Raw genomic sequence first — 17,444 nt, 5'->3', positions numbered from 1 at the left:
ACTCCTGCACCTATTTTCTATGTTTCCATGTTTCTATATTCTAGTCTTCTCAAAATGAATGCTTACATTGCATTTGCCTTCCTTACCACTGACTTGACCTGCGAGTTAACCTTTAGGGAATCCTGCACGAGGCCTCCCAAATCCCTTTGCACTCGAGTTATTAATTTGTTTTTGACGACAATCCACTTTTAAGTTCAAAGTTTTAAGTTAAGAATCACTTCAAGTCCGGAACAATTCTGTGTTGCTGGAGGGTGTGGAGTGCGATTACCGTGAACACATTACAACAGAGACGATATAATAATGAAATAAATTGTTTTTTTTAATTTTATACAACAGTCAAACAATACATTAAGTATACATACACACAAACATGTCTAACACATACAGTAGCATGACACATGTGCTACCTGGAATAAGCACCACTGTATGGTCCTGACAGAGGGATAAAAAAGGTATTTACAATAATCAGCATATGAAAAATAAAGAATTGTGCCCTCCCCTCCATTAATCATTTGTGCAGGGTCATGCTGAATCTTTTACCTTGCATATAAAAATTTAGTATCTCTCCCCACCTCCCCTAAGTGCTTCAGTTTCTTATGTACCAGCTCAAGAATGGAAAGATCAGGCAAATGATTGGAACAAAATATTAGGGATTAAAATTAACAAGATCCTAAAGAAATAAACATTTCTACTCAGTCCAGAATAGAAGAAAAAGAGATTTATTCTAACCAAGCAACTATCGTGCAAGGTACATTGAACAACAATTCTCTGAGCTAAAGCACAGAGACTAGGTGATGTCCCCGTGGTGAGTGAGTTAGGTTTGCCTGCATGAAGTCCTTTGGTTGGACACAAATGCTGCAGGAAATGGAGGAATTCTTCTAACTGGGTGGCATGCAGTTGTTGGTAATGAAACTGGTCAAAATTCTATGTCAATCTATTCAGACTTTAAAATGAAACTACAAGCCTGCCTTGCTCATCCAAATGCCCACATTTCTCACCTCTCCTGCACAGAACTGTGACCATTCTTCAAATGTGTAGGGTTTGAAAGGCTAAACACATTTGTCTCTGAGAGACAAACTCATCTGTGTGCTGAACTGAGGCAGTGGTCTGCAACTGATGGGCTCCTGGCCCAGCTGCAGTGTTGACTGGCTTTATGGCTGTGAACTCACTTTTGTGAACTTTAGTTCTGAAATGTTATTTGCATGATTTGTGTTTTTTTTTTGCACACTGGGTTTTTGACAGTCTTTTTTTTATAATGGGCTCTATTGCGTTTCTTTATTTTGTGGCGGCCTGCACGGTTGTACATAGTATAAATACTTCGATAATAAATGTACTTTGAACTTTGAAGAACTGGAGAAACTCCAAAACAAAATAATTCAAACATAGTTTTCAAATTGTCAGGCATATATGAAAATATCTTAAAAACTAGATCTGTAGAAGCAACCTGTGCCAATACTGCTAGGGAGTTTCTGGAAGCACTTAACACATTCCCAGTGCCATTAATCCATTCCTTTCCACATTTTCCCTTATGCAGCACCTGTTTGGCTAAAACAGGTGATCAGTCTATATGAAGGCTACCCAAAACCAAGTTTTGCCTTCAAATTACCCAAAAGAGCAGGACTGATTCCAAATGCTATGATTTTCTGCAATAAGCACTTAAGTGTTATGGGAACAAAGCCCAATTTCTTAAACTTTTATAAAAATATTTTACGAAATCAGTGTAGAACCACTGCTCCTTGCCACTTTTTAAATCTTAGCTACACACTGTCTAATATTGAATCACGGAATATTGGCGACTGGTTACAATTACAGAGGCAGTTTCTATTTCACAATATGACATGGAAATTTAACCAGAAAACACTTGTCTGGTCAATAGGGACTCAATTGTACACACTTTTCATTTATTTCTAAGTTGGACTTCAATTGGGCTTATTGTGCCCTTCTTCCTCCCCAACCCTCTCACTTGGTGCACACAATGGAAGACTGACCACAGCATTCACATGGAACCACAGAAATGAAGTACAAAAGGACGTACAAGTATCGCGAAAGGTTAAGTCCCAGACTGAACAATAACTGCACCATGTAAAACAGTCTTAATTAGTAGGATGTCAAAGGTTATGGGAAGAAGGCAGGAGAATGGAGTTGAGAGGGATAATAAATTAGCTATGATGGAATGGTGGGGCAGACTTGATAAGAGCAGATTTAGGCAATTTAGCCTTTGTCTCATGGTTTTAAAAACTGGTCTCAGCCAGCACTGGCCCCATTCCACCATTGAAGAAAACCTGTGGTGATAACTCAGACATATTCCAATTTAACCAAGTGAGGTCACGTCTACTATCAGGTGCAGTCAGTGTGCAAGCTGGGAGTTCAGTATGAAAAACGATATGTGAACAAACTCACAACAAAAAAAACCAAAATCTCCGCACAGTTTAAATCTATAGACTCTGGCGGACTAAGTGCACAAAAATCATTAAAATTCCAACAGAGGAGAAGGCACAATATCACCATCCTGAAACGGTGTGTGTCCAATATATTCCTCACCATCAAATGCTCCAAGGTGTTTCTACTGCGTTTTCAAAAAGTGCTCAATTCAGAAACAAGGCAGTCAGGCTTTTCCTCCCCAACAACGAGGTTCTCTCGTTTGCACAACAAATGGAGAGAGAGACTTTGGTGAGAGAAAAGGTCACACTGCAATGACACTTTTTAAATTACAATCTGCACATACCAGGCATCATTCCACCCCTCACCCATTAACAGGCTCACTAACGTTTTCAATTTTATTTTATACTGCGTGTGGTTGCCAAAATATTGAAAATTAAGTGCATCATTGTGGATACATCAGTTTGTTATCATCAGGCGGGTAAGTGTGATCCACTGTAGGCATCCATAGCACCCAGGTCTTCAACTAAAGACTTTGCTTGGTATTTGAAAATGTGTTTCAACTTCTGATGCGCTGGTGGCTAACAGGGCAAACGTTGAGGGTTAAGGGTGGGAAAACATCTTCAGGTGTATGTTATTGGAGAGTGCTACATGCTTAATTGCACTGTGCTCGAGGGAAGAATTTGTCCTGTAGCATATTGCTGTTAACAAGCACAGTAACAACTCTAAAACATTAAACTTTAATTATTAATTTAAATTTCACAATGTAAGATGGGAATATTTTGCAATTCCTAGTTTAAAAAAAATCCACGCATGCCTATCATTAGTGAGAAAGATTAGTGCAAATGTGGGAAGGGTTGTCATATCCTATACACGATTAGGAATCAAATTCAAACAAGAAGTGCAGCTGGAAATGAGAATTTTTAAAAACAATTTCATGTGTTCTCTCTGCTCGGCAGAGTGACATATTGGTGCAATGTATTGAATGCTCAGCACTCATCATATACCCACCAGGCAGGAGAAGTACCGAATTTCTGTCTACACATTGATACCAACAGCAAACACACCTCTGGAGTGAGGTTTTTGTATCTGCCATTTAGCCCCTCTTATCAATTTATGCAGTAAAACTGCAAATGTGCAATACATTGATGGTATGGAGCTGTTTCTCTTTTTTTTTCCCACCCCAAAACACAGGGCAATACTGGGGTCAGTGTTACACTTACGTTCAGTGCTGGCAACATTCAGGTAGAAGCGCAGGTAAAGTTAGTTCCTGTGTAATGATTGAAGTGAAAGGACAAGGAGGGCAATCCAGGGGAAGATGCAGATTGGGAGAGAAACGATTGGTGTTGAGAAGTGGAAAAAGCTCTAAAAATAAGCTGTAATTAACCAACTGTGGATGCATTTTCCAATTGCAAAGAGCCATTATAAAAAGGGAGTGAGAGAAGATAACTAAAAGAACAGGCAGGTTTTGATGGGGCTACAGTTTCACTGTAGCCAAAACTCTAAAATAGATCTATGGCCACCTCCTGGAGGTGGCCTTCCACCCAGTGAGTTTGGCCTAGTACATGCAACATCATCCTTAACCTTCAAGATTGGTACAGGGGAAATCTCACATCCGGCACCAGACACAAGTCAAAATCACAAAGGTTTGAACTTAACCCTGATGCCAATCCTATGAAGATCCGGCTGAAGTTACAGAGTTGCTGTCAAGACACTTCGTTCAGCTGCCTTCCTGGACTGACTTCAGTTGTCCAGAAAAGTAATTTCCTGATACAGGTTGAAGAGAATCATTAATTCATTGTTGTAACAGATGTTTGCTGGTTGCTTTAAGCAGGTGGTCTCCAAGACACCCCATTTGTATTTTTGTGCAACTGTCACAAAGTGTTAATAATTGATCTGTTGCCATAAGCAACGCATGGGTAAAAGTGGCCTGCCACTAAGAAAAGTTAATGCCCCTGTCTTAGGTGTGAGAAAGGGCAAAGTTTCTGTAAAACTGCACCAGACCTTTGTACCAATATTTCTTAAACTTAGGGCTTATTTTGCCTTACGGTTATGATAAATTGCTAGAAACTGCACTACAGCTGCTATGGACAGATCTTTTAAGTTTAGATTATCATTTAAGGAGTGCAAAGATAAAACATACAATTTAATTAATGCTTTAACAAGCCTTTCACCTTTCTCACTGAATAGTGAGCAAAGGATTAGGTTTCATATTGCAAGTACTTGCATGAATGTCTGTGAAATGGAACATCTAGAATACAAGTATTATTTTTGAACAATAAAAGGATCAAGCAAGCTTTCCGTAGTACATGTGGATTGGGCTAGAACATAATCCAAACAAAACAACAACAAATAAAAGTAGATTAAAATAAGCAATGAAAAGTAAATATCAAAGATGCTTCAACTTCCTAAGACAAAATGGAAATGCTTGGTCTGCACATTATCAGAGTAAACAGTCAACTCACTGAAATCTCTGGCTAGCATCGAGTGCATCTGCCAACGTCCTCAAGAATGTCATATCACTATGGACGGCATTAACTTCAACTTCCGACTCAAAGAATCGGAGGACCAGATATACTGCTTGAGCACTGCCATTTAACATGAGTTGTTTGTGCTTCCAACAAGCTGCTGTTACTTTCCCAGCATGGTACGGGGATGGAAATGGGTCAAGTCTGCGAGGATTTGAGAGAGATGTTAGCTCAAAGCTCATGATTCAAGTATGCTCATCAGCAGGTGGGGACTCTGGGGTTTTCCATGTCAATGTTTAAGGAGGCACATATAACATGCCAATGAATTTGGACTGTAGCCCATGCAAATAGGTTTTAATTATAACTATCTAATGTGCTTATCCTCCACATCATTGGACTATGCTACCATGTGGAAAAACAAGAGTTTCCAGTCAAATTTCACGGAGAAATTCAATGAGCTACTCAGATAATGGCTTCTCAAAACAATATGGGAGAGGAACAAAACAGATTGTAAATGGTTACAGACTCCAGAAAGCACAAAACATGAATTCCTCACTGATAATATGAATTCCTAATGTCCGGGATGTTAAAAAGTTTAGGATTTATAGTGACCATAGAATCTAACTGTAGCATTATTCTCAAAATCTCTTGCAATCTTAGAATACGAGTGTTTTCTCATGGAAAATACCGCACATGCTAGGAATATTCACGATTTATGGCAGAATCAGAGTGGAGAAGCAAGGTGTTAATTATTCTGAGCCTTTCTTTCCTTCTGAAGACTGCATTGGATTTGCTGTGAATTTCCAGCATGCACAGTATTTTGCTTTTGCATGAGAACTCTCAGTGAATTCAACAAACCACCTGAAAACAAAGGTGTTCAAATCTAATGGTTACATATTTTTTAAAAAAATCATCAGGCAGAATTTTCACTTCTCTTCCAGTATTTTTTAGAGCAATCTTGTGGAGTATCTCAAGCAAGATTGATCACATGGAGTGCACAAAGTATCAAAATGATTGGGGAATATGGTATCAGAAAGGTGAGATATCTAATCAAACTGAAATTCACCTATTCCTGATTCTATATTAGGTAACATATTAAGACATGAAAGCAGATGCACATTTGCTCTAACATGTCCAATTTGTTGAAAACACGAGAGAAATTCTCAGATCACAAACTTGAAAATCCCATTCTATGTAACAAGCATTACTCAGCACCCTTAGGCTAAGTTTCTTTGCAGGCTAACATGCAGTGTGATGCATCTGCCTGTGTGGCACACATGTAGCTATTTAATAGCTCTCTTTCCAGTCCAAGGATGCAAGCTCATCCGAGTGCTTTAAAATACAGTAGAGGGGTGGAGAGAGGAAAAGGGACAACTTACGAGGTGAAAATGGTTGTGCAAGAGTAAGTATGATATAGAAGAGCTAGACCAACAAATATATGAAATGTGCCTTCAGTCCTTTCCCTCTCTAAACCTTCCGTACTTTCTTAAAGTAATCTGTAGGTTCTACAGGGAAAATCTGAAGCACCAGGAGACAATAAGCATGATGAATAGGAGAGAAAAAGACATGTTGTGCTACAGAACACTAAGTCCAACCATGGAGCAGTAACTCATCATATGAAAGTAGTTATCCGACTGGACTGGTTTTCCTTATAGGCTGGCAAGAGTTTTATGAGGAGCTGGGAGCAGTTTCATTCTCTTGATGCCTGTACTGAAGTACCCCTCATCACTGCCACTGCTCTTTACACTGATCTGCTCATCAGAGTCACTCACACTGCTATTGCTCCAATCCAGGTCTCTTGATATGTATTCAGTGCTTTCCACGTCCACATCGATTTCTTCTGCAGGTTTAAAAACAAAATCACGCACAGTGAGAGGTTTTGCCTTTTGTTTCGTGCATGCAATCATTTTAGATTTCCTTCCTGCTTTATAAATCGCATGCTCAAATTAGAACACAGTACAGTACAGGAACAGACTCTTTGGCACCCAGTGTCTTTGCTGAACATGAGGTCAAATTAAATCAAATCTCATCTGCCTGCGCATCATCCATATCTCTCCATTCCCTGCATTTTCATGTCTATCTAAAAGCCTCTTAAGTTTCACACGGGTGATGTGTAAGCAATGTACATTTTAATTAGTGTTCTATGAAAGTTTAGAGGAGATGCGCAGAGCAAGTATTTTTTTTGTACAGAGGTGAGTGCCTGAAATGAGCTGCCAGAGACAAAGATGGAAGCATCTCATTCCAGGCACTCATCTCTGTATCAAAAAAAATTCCCATGTGCATCTCTCTTGAACTTTTCCCATTCTCACCTTAATTACTCGCCGTCTCCTATTTGAAAAATTGTAACAATAAAACCTTTATTTTGTATTTTATAGAACACTATTATAAAAGGCCTGCCTTACACTGGTGAGACCTGTTGTAAATTGGGGGACTGCTTCATTGAGCATCTCTGCACCATACGTCACAAGCGTGACTTCTCGTTGGCCAAACATTTTAATTCTGTTTCCCATTCCCGTCCCAATGTGTGCCAAGATGAGGCCACCTTCAGGCTGGAGAAGCAAAACCTTATATTCCATCTGGGAAGCCTCAGACCTGATGAAATGACTATTGATTTTCCCTTCCAGTGGGCAAATTCCACTCCCCCCACCCTTCCTCTATTCCCCACTCTGACCTTTCACTTCTTCTCACCTGCCTATTACTTTCCCCCCTCCCCACCCCCCCGGGGTCCCCCTCTTCCTTCCCTTTCTTCTATTGTCCACTCCCCTCTCTTATCAGATTCTTTCCTATCCAGCCCTCGAGCTTTTCCCACCCAACTGGCTTCAACCTATCAACTTCAGCCAGTGTCTTTCCCCTCTCCCCCAACCTTTTTATTCTGACATCTTCTCCTTTCCTTCTCAGTCCTGATGAAGGGCCTCAGCCCCAAATGTTGACTGTTTACTCTTTTCCATAAATGCTGCCTGAGCTGCTGAGTTTTGGATTTCGAGCATCCATAAACTTTCTTGTGTTTGTGATAATAAAAAGAACACACAAACACAAAATCTCTCTTCGTATATCATTCTGGCCAACCCTGGAATGTCTTGTGATCGTCACCACTCCCCTTCCTTAGCAAGAACATCCTTCAAAAGGAGACCAAAATTGCACAAGTCATTAAAGTCCAGTCCTGCCAAGACCGTACATTGCTCCTGCACTTGAATCTTTCCAATGTGAAAGCCCAGCAGAGCATTTTGCCTTTTTAATTGGCTGCTGTGCCTTCATGCCTACTTTCAGCAACTGGTCATAGTCTTAAGAGTAATACAGCGTGGAAGGTTTATTAAGGTTGCTATAGCTGGGGGTGGTAATTGGGAAAAGCTCCCACTACCTATTAAATGCTCCCAGCAGCGTGCGCCTCAAGAAGCCTCTGACAGCCAAGTCCAGCTCCTGGTCCTCACCTGTGGCTTTGCTACTAAGCTCCATGGAAGTGTTTCTACTGACAGGAGAAGGGGCAAAGGCAGATTACTGGCATCTTAAACCAGTCACCTCAGGCAGATGGGGCTCGTCAGCTGTGGTTAGCAGCTAATCTAGGACAAGGAAAACTCTGATCTCAAACCTCTGGGGAAGGCTTTGGGAGTAAACCCCAAGGGAAAAATCCACAGCTTGAGTCTCGAAGGCAGTTCTACACTGAGTGCAATGCTGGCTGGCAACTCCTGCGATGCTGCTGGTACCAAATTGTATTAGTCTCTGCCACTCCTTTGGGTTGGGCACCAGCTTGCTCTTCATTTTGTGCTGCCCTGGCTTGCATACCTAGACAGCTAGGACGCAACATTCATGGTTGACCCTGAGTTACGGAGACCTACTACAGCATGGAACCAGGTAATTTAGCCCAACTTACCCACATCAAACAAGATGCCCACTTAAGCTAGTCCAATTTGCAAGTCCTTGGCCCATATGCCTATACAGTTTCCCTATCTATATATCTTTCCAAGATGCTCAAGGACAGGCAGATATCATTATGCCGAGTCATCCATATCTCATTATATATCCCCTTTTCCAATCAGTCACTACAGAAATCATTCTTTCCTGATTTTAATCACCAAAATGTAATATCTAACATTTATCCATATTATACTGCACTTGATCACTCTCTCAACTTGTCCAAGTCCTTTCAGAATTTCTCTGCATCCTTCTCAAAGCTCACACCCTCACATTTCCACTCAGCTCAGGATGGTCCGCAAATCTAGACGTACATTAAGTTCCCACTTTTAAATTATTAATAAATAATCAATAGCTAGGAATAAAGCGCTAACTCCTACAGCAGCCGCTAGCCACGGCCCGCTCATCAGAAAAACACTATTTATTGATACCATGACACCCCTTTCAGTACCTTACACCTAAACCCACGTTTCGATTCTGCACCCTTACTCAAGTCTTCTTAACGTCCAAATAATATCACATTCATGGGTAGTCCTCATCCATTCCAGTTACATCATCCAAAAAAAATGTCCCAAATGATTTGTCAAGCATTCCTTTAGGTATATCCAGTTTAACATTGTCTGATTCTGTCAGCATTCCATTATTCCATCTTTCGGTGACAGACATTTTACACACTAACAATGTTAGATTAACCAGTTTACTTTTACTTTTTCTAGCTCCCCTTCAATCCATTAGAAATCTTCCAGAGTCCAAAGGACTTGTGAAATTCACTAGGAATACATCTTATTTTTTTTGTTTTATAGCTCCATAATATGAGGAAGTCTGCAGATGCTGGAAAACCAAACAACACATGCAAAATGCTGGAGGAACTCAGCAGGTCAGACAGCGTCTGTGGAAATGAAAAAAAATGTTTTAGGCTGAAACCCTTATTCGGGACCGGAAAGGGGTAAAATGCAGGAATAGAAAGAGTTGGGGGGAGGGAAGGTGAATTGAATGGCTTGTCATGTGAAGAATGGCTTGTCATGTGAAGAGTGTCTGATGGTTCTGGGCTGGTATTCACTTGAATTCAGAAGAATGGGGGGGGGGGAACTCTCATTAAAACCTCTCAAATGGTGAAAAGCCTTGATAGAGTGGATGTGGAGAGGAAGTTTCCTATGCTGGGAGAGTCTAAGACCAGAGGACACAGCCTCAGAATAAAGGGGCGTCCTTTTAGAATGGAGAGGAGGAGGAATTTCTTTAGCCAGAGAGTGGTGAACCTGTGGAACTCTTTGCCACAGGCAGCTGTGGAGGCCAAGTCTTTATGAATATTTAAGGCAGAGGTTGATTGATTCTTGATCGGTCAGGGCATGAAGGGATACAGCGAGAATGCAGGAGATTGGAGCTGAGAGGAAAGTTGGATCAGCCATGATGAAACGGTGGAGCAGACTTGATGGGCCAAATTCCCTAATTCTGCTCCTATATCTTATGGTCGTATAGGATAGCTACAAGGTGATAGATGAAGCCAGGTGGGTGGGAAAGGTCAAGGGCTGGAGAAGAAAGAATCTGATGAGAGAGGAGAGTGGACCATAGGAGAGAGGAGGGGACCCAGGGGGAGGTGATGGACTGGTGAGAAGAGGTAAGAAGTTAGGGGAATAGATAAGGGAAGAGGGACCTGCTGCACTCCTCCAGAATTTCTGGATAATATCAGACTTCAACCCCATCAATTTCCCAACACCATTTCATTCAATCTCTATCACAAACCCTATGGCTTCCAAGCACATCAGGGAGTTTTTATTTGTGTTTTTCTTTGGGAAAACAGAGCAATACTTCCCAAATGCAAATATTATTGCAAACTATAAAAGTTTGTGGTGTGTCGGAGTAGAGACATGTCTCTACCAAAGGAGGTGTAAGGCACTCCTTCCCTCCACTAGCCTGCAGGTCACCCTTGAGCGAGATGTAGCACCTGCTTGCCCCCTTGATCAGTGTCATGTGAAGCCATGGGAGCAGGTGGTGGGTGGTCGTACGAGCAGCAGGTACATATTACAAGTCCTGGTTATGTGACCACTGGTGCCAGGCAGACAATCTCTGAAGAGTATTAGTAATGGTTGCGGTCACCAGTCTTGTGAAGACACTGTCAACAAGGCAATTGCAAACTACTTGAGTAGAAAAACTGCCAAGAACAATCATGGTCAGAACACCATGATTGTCTACGGCACATGAAGATGATGACGATAGTGTAGGATGTGACGTAATGGCATGGGTAATAAGATGAATTATGAGGACTCAGTGAAGTTATGGACTCGTTTCCATGCTGTACAAGTTTGTGTCAAGACTGGTGACTGAAAATAAACTAAAGCGGGTTTTAATGGGTTATTTTTCTGGTTGGCAAAATGTAATTAGTTAGTCAATACCTTGGTATTATGCTTCTACAATTTAGACAAATGATTTGGATAAAGAGATTCAATAGATTGTTACTACAGTTACTAGTAACACAAGGGTAGGTAGGAAAATAAGTTGTGAAGAAAATGCAAGGCGGCAAAGACCTGACAAATCATAATAATGTAACAGGGTTCAGTTTGGAAAAGGAAAGTTAAATGAATCTAAGTAGCCATGACGTCCCAGATTATGGTTCACAAGAGGCTAGAATGCAGGTATTAATATAGCCTGGGGGACTGAATACAAATGTGGGAGGTTATGCTATAGTTTATATAGGACATTGGTGAGACCAAATCTGGAGCACACTCTGCTGTTACTAGTCTCCTTGTTTATAGATGGATGCAGATGCTTTGGAAGTAATTCAGAGAAGCTTTACTTGACTGATATCTGGAATGAGCAAGCCATTTCATGAGGAACGTTCGCATCCACTAGAATTCAGAAGAGTGAATGGGAGCTTGACAAAGATGAAAGATCAGCTTTATTTGTCACAGCGAAATGTGCCACTTGCATCAGTCCCCTAGATGTGCTGGGGACAGCCCGCGACTGTCAACATGCTTTCAGCACCAACGCAGCATGCAAGCAACTAACAAACAACTGCACGTCTTTGGAATGTGGGAGGAAACATGAGCATCTGTAGGAAACTCGCGCAGTCACGGGAAGAACATACAAACCCCTTACAGACATGATGAATGTGGAGAGAAAGTGATTTTGTCGGAGAATCTAGAATTAGATGTGACTGTTTAAAAACGAAGAGGTCAACCATTTAAGATGAATGAGGGGAAGTTCCTTTCTCAGAGTGCTGAGACTTTTTGGAACACTGAATTAAAGGCAGTGAAAGACAAAATATTTAAACACTGGTTAGATATTGGGTTGGCACTGTAGCATAGCGGTTGGAGTAGCGCTATTATAGCATCAGTGACCTGGGTTCAATTTCCATCGCTGTATGCAAGTACATTCGTTCTGTGACTGCATGGGCTTCCTCCGGGTGTTCCGGTCCTCCCACGCTCCAAAGATCTATGGGTTAGTAGGTTAACACAAAATAATCTGCAGATGCTGTGATCAAAGCAACACTTTCAGTACGCTGGATGAACTCAGCAGGTCCGGCAGCATCAGTTAGAAACGATGAGTTGACGTTTCGGGCCGGAACCCTTCCTCAGGACTGAAGAATGAAAGATTGGGAAGGATTTGAAGAATGCTTGTAGCTTCAGTTGAAAGATCAGTAATTTGAAAGACAAAGGGGTGGGGGAGGGGAAGCATTGACGTCACAGCCCTGAAAACAATGGATAGTAGAAGAAGGAGGCGGAACCGTGAGGGAGCTGGGGGAGGGGGTAGAGTGACATACGGATAGAGGAAGGGAGGGGGAGGGAATTACCAGAAGTTGGGGAATTCTATGTTCATACCAAGGGGTTGGAGACTACCTAGACGGTATATGAGGTGTTGCTCCTCCAACCTGAGTTTAGCCTCATCATGGCAGTAGAGGAGGCCATGTATGGACATATCTGAATGGGAATGGGAAGCAGAATTGAAGCGGATGGCTACCGTGAGATTCTGTGTTGTGGCGGACGGAGTGGAAGTGCTCAACAAAGCGGTCCCCCAATCTGCGTCAGGTTTCACCGATGTAGAGGAGGCCGCACCGGGAGCACTGGATGCAATAGATGACCCCAACAGACTCACAAGTGAAGTGTTCTCTCACCTGGAAGGACTGTTTGGGGCCCTGAATGGTTGTAAGAGATGAGGTGTAGGGAAAGGTGTAGCACTTACGCTTACAGGGATAAGTGCCGGGTAGGAGATCCTTGGGGAGGGACGTGTGGATCAGGGTGTCGCGGAGGGACCAATCCCTGCTGAAAGCGGAGAGGAGTGGAGAGGGAAAGATGTGCTTAGTGGTGGGGTCCTGTTGAAGGTGGGGGAAGCTGTGGAGGATAATGTGCTAGATCCGGAGGCTGGTTGGGTGGTAGGTAAGGACCCTGTCCCTGGGTTAGTAGGTTAATGGTCACGTGGCTGAAATTGGGTGGCGCAGACTCATTGGGAGGGAGGGAGGACAGATGGATAGATACAGGATAACTAAAGTAATGAAAGTCTACCCAATATTGGCAGGAATACTGAGATGGATATAACAATTAAATCAGTGTTTATCTATTGAACTGCAGAACAAGGTCGCAGGGACAAGTGGCCAATTCTTGCTCAACTGATTTGAACCATGTGATATGAATGGAATGCAGGAGATAGTCACAGATGTGGTTGAAGTAGGTACAATAATATTATTTAAGAAGCACTTGGGTAGTCACAAGGAGGAGCAGGACATTGAGGGATATGGGCCGAACACAGGAAATTGGGACTAGCTTGTTGGGTCCATAGTTGGCATGGACTGGGTTGGGCCCGATGGACTGCATCATGCTGTATTGCTCTGTAATTCAGTGGGTCAAGCAGCATTTATGGGGAGAACAATTAGCTGAATTTGGCTCTGTCTTCACGAAGAAGAACATAAGAACAAATCAGGTCAATGATTAGAATACGAGAAATAGTAATGGAGTAGGGCCTTCAGTCCAATTTAATCATTCAGCTTGAACATGGCTGATCTTCTATGTGATATTTTATGTGATCTTCTATGTGATATTTTTCCCACCTTACCCCTTTATTCTTTCAATTCCAAAAATCAATTGATCTTCACTTTGAAAGTAATCAATACTGAGCATCTATAATCTTCTATGGTAAAGACTTTCTAAAAATATATCCTCACAACGGTCCTGAACAGGCTTGCCATTAATTTGAGACTGTAGCAATAACATTTTGGCCAAAGCAAATACCTTCCCTGGTATCTACTCTCTCAGAATTTTGTATGTTTTCGAAATCATCCCTCCTTCTAAAACTAGAGCACAGTGGCCTCGCTCACTCAAATCTTCTTCAAATCACAGTCCAACATTTCAGAAGCATATCTGGTAAACCTTCATCACATTCCCTGTATAGCAAGGATATATATTTTTTTAACTCTCAGCTTATGCAGAAAAATGTACGCAATGCTCTAAATGTGTTCACCGAGACCCTGCAAACTAGACTAACACATCTTTTATCCCTCTATGCAATTCCTTTAAACATAAAGGGCAACATACCATTTTTCTTCCTAATTGCTTTTTAAAATTGTTGCAAAACATTAGCATTTAGTGGCTTGTTTTCAAAGTCCTTTGAAATTAACAATTCTCAGTCTTTCACCATCTCAAGAAGCACTCAATATTTGTTTTTCTATTGAACTGAGTAACCTTATTTTGCCCCCATCTCGTGTTTTTTGTCTAATCACTGAGCTTGTCGCTATCTCCTATCATTCTCATCACTACTTACATTCCCATTTAGTCTTGAATCATCAACAAACTCAGAAATTACATATTTGGCACAGTTTCAAAGAGCATCCCTTTAGAGCCGAGAAGAAGAGGAATTTCTTCCAGTAGAGAGGGTTAATCTGTAGAAGTCATTACCACAGAGAGCTGTGGAGGTCAAGATTTTGAGTGTGTTTAAAGTAAAGACCAATAGGCTCTTGAGCAACAAAATGTTGGAGGAATTCAGCAGGTTAGGCAGCATGCATGGAAATGAATAGATAGTCAATGTTTCAGGAAGAGACCCTTTTTCAGGACTGAAGAGGAGGCATTTTGTGTGCGTGTTGCTCTGGATTTCCAGCATCTGCAGACTTTCTAGCGTTACTGATAGACTCTTGATTCGTAAGGGAAGTAAGAATTATGAGGAGAAGGTGGGAGAGGTACATTGAGGAAAAAAGTCAGATATAATGGAATGAGGAGCAGGCTTAAAGGGCAAAATGGCTTAATTCTGCTCCTAAATCTTATCGTCTTATGATTTCCTCAGCCTAAGAGTTGATATAAATTACTTTCTGGAACAAATCTGCTAAAACTAAAATGGCAGGACAGATTTGAGGGGGGTCAACAAGCCTACTCCTGCTGCTATAATTGTGGTCCAACTGGTATTCTAGAAGCTTCATGCCTAAGACTTTTGCACAGTACTGTATCTCTGAAACAATTTCGCAACTATGTGAGAGCTAAGAAGAATTTTGATTGCGATACCAGTGCGAGAAGTTTGTGATTGGTTATAGATTAACCAATCATTTTGTACTAAATGGAAGCTCTCTATAAAATATTACCTTGATCAGAGTCTGATCTCTCTGAAGAAACAGTTGATCCTATGCTATCCATTCGCGTCCTCTCTATGTTAAGCAATTCCAGCTGCCGCTTCAAATGACGCTGCTCCCGTTGTAGCTGGTCAATCTGGTGCAGAGCCCTTCTGTCACCTTCTTCAAGTGTCTAGAAGGAAAGACAATTACTTTAAAGAGGAAAAACCTGCACATCCTGGGAATCCTGAAAAAACCTGATTATTTATTTTGAGGAACAGCATGTTAACAGGCCCTTGTGGCCCAATAGGCCAGTGCTGTCCAATTACACCTACATGACCTATTAACCAATTAGTCTTATGAATGCTTGGGGGAAGCCAGAGCACCCAGAGGAAATCCATGTGGACACAGGGAGAACGTACAGACAGCAGCTGAATTAAACTGGATCGCTGACATTGTAATAATGTTACACAGTTACGTCACCATACGCCCCATTTGAACAAGGCAAAGTTAGAAACTGAACATATTTAAATTGGAATCAGAGGTGCAAGGAAGGTTGTTACAAGGTGGAGACTTAGAGCAAACGAATGAACAATGTAGAGATGAACATTGCCTTCTGAGGGAGTGTGGTGAGGGCTTGGTAACGGACATCTGGAAATTTTTTAAAAATTGTTTTGTTCACACTGACCAGTAGATCAAGGGTCTGTATAAATATGAAAGTAAAACATGCTCAATATTCCAAGGATAAGCTTTTGTCAACTGGATATACTGATCTACCCGAGTGTTAAGGGCTTCAAGTTCCTAGGAGTGAACATTACCAATAGCCTGTCTCAGTTCAACCACGAATACCACACAGCCATGAATGCTCACCAACATATCTACTTTCTCAGGAGTCAATAGAAATTTGACAAGTCCCGGTTGGCCCTCACTGATTTTTAATCAATGCACCATAGAAATACTGAGTCATAATGGCTTGGTATGGCAAATAATCCGGCTGAGACTGCAAGAAACTGCAGAGACTTTTGGACACAGCTCAGCACTTCACGGAAAGCAGCCTCCCCTCCATAGACTCTGTCTATACTTCTCACTGCCAGCAGTAAAACAGCCAGCATAATCAAAGACCCCACACATCCTGGACATTCTCTCTTCTCCCCTCTTCCATTGGGCAGAAGATAAAAAATGTCTGAAAGCACTTACAACAAGGCTCAAGAACATCTTTTACCCTGTTGTTATAAGACTATCGAATAGTTCCCTAGTATAATAAAATGGACTCTTGACCTTACACTCTACCTTGATATGATCTTGTATCTTATTATTTACCTGCACTGAACTTTTTCTGTAGTTGTTCCACTTTATTCTACATTGTCACCTTGTTCTGTCTCAATGCACTGAGTAATGATCTGATCTGTATGAACAGTATGCAAGGCAAGCTTTTCTCTGTATCACGGTACATGTCACATTAACAAACCAATTCTCGTAATATTATTGGTGAGGCAATATCTCCCTTCTACTTCATCTCTAAAGACTTTCACAGATCTAAATTTAAATGACAGTGCAAAGCATGGGCTTTGAGGTATCAGTCATCAACGATAACCACAAAACACTTATAGGAGCAACACAAAGAATAAACACAAGAGATTTGCAGATGCTGGAAATTCAGAGAACACACACAAAATGCTCAAGGAAATCAGCACATCAGGTAGCATCTGTAGAAAGGAATAAAGAGTCAATGTTTTGGGTGGAGACCTTTCATCGGGACTCTGTAACAATGAAAGAGTAGCATCCAACAACAGCTGACGAAAATAGACTATTTAATTATGCAGGCCATGCCATTAGAAATACTTTTGTCTGCTGTCAAAAGTGTAAACAATGTCTAGAAAACATGAACCACACAGTTCAGTTACTAGGAAAACATATCTGATTGCCATGAAGTCGTTACATTCGATAACATCTAATGGCCAGCAGTTCCGATGCTGAGATGGAAGTTTTCTGCAGAAGTAACAAGGTTACAGAATTTCTCCCCACAGCTTACCTTGATGTGTAATTTGGCTTTCATAAGTAAACTTAGTGTGGTATGTCTTGTACTCTCTGCTCCCACTGGTACCAATTCTTTCAAGCGTTCCAAGCAAAGTCGCAGATGGGCCCGTCTGGTTTAAAAAAAAAGA

At 41.4% G+C, this 17,444-nt stretch overlaps 1 protein-coding gene across 1 annotated transcript in view; it reads right to left on the bottom strand.

The window, feature by feature from the left end:
* Nucleotides 1–298: 298 nt before the first annotated feature.
* mxd1 (MAX dimerization protein 1) overlaps nucleotides 299–17,444 on the bottom strand; it is a 42,973-nt gene continuing 25,827 nt past the window's right edge. Inside the window, exons 4-6 of the mRNA XM_063057092.1 lie at nucleotides 17,312–17,426; nucleotides 15,313–15,472; nucleotides 299–6,687 (exon numbers count right to left, since the gene is read on the bottom strand). Of these exons, the coding sequence (XP_062913162.1) occupies nucleotides 6,497–6,687; nucleotides 15,313–15,472; nucleotides 17,312–17,426 (466 nt within the window). The 3' untranslated portion in view covers nucleotides 299–6,496. The remainder of the gene's footprint in view (nucleotides 6,688–15,312; nucleotides 15,473–17,311; nucleotides 17,427–17,444) is intronic.

The sequence above is a fragment of the Mobula hypostoma genome, chromosome 8 (genome assembly GCF_963921235.1).
Source record: "Mobula hypostoma chromosome 8, sMobHyp1.1, whole genome shotgun sequence".
NCBI classification, from domain to species: domain Eukaryota; kingdom Metazoa; phylum Chordata; class Chondrichthyes; order Myliobatiformes; family Myliobatidae; genus Mobula; species Mobula hypostoma.
The sequence above is the reverse complement of the archived record's forward strand: the minus strand, read 5'-3'. Positions and strand labels throughout refer to the sequence as shown.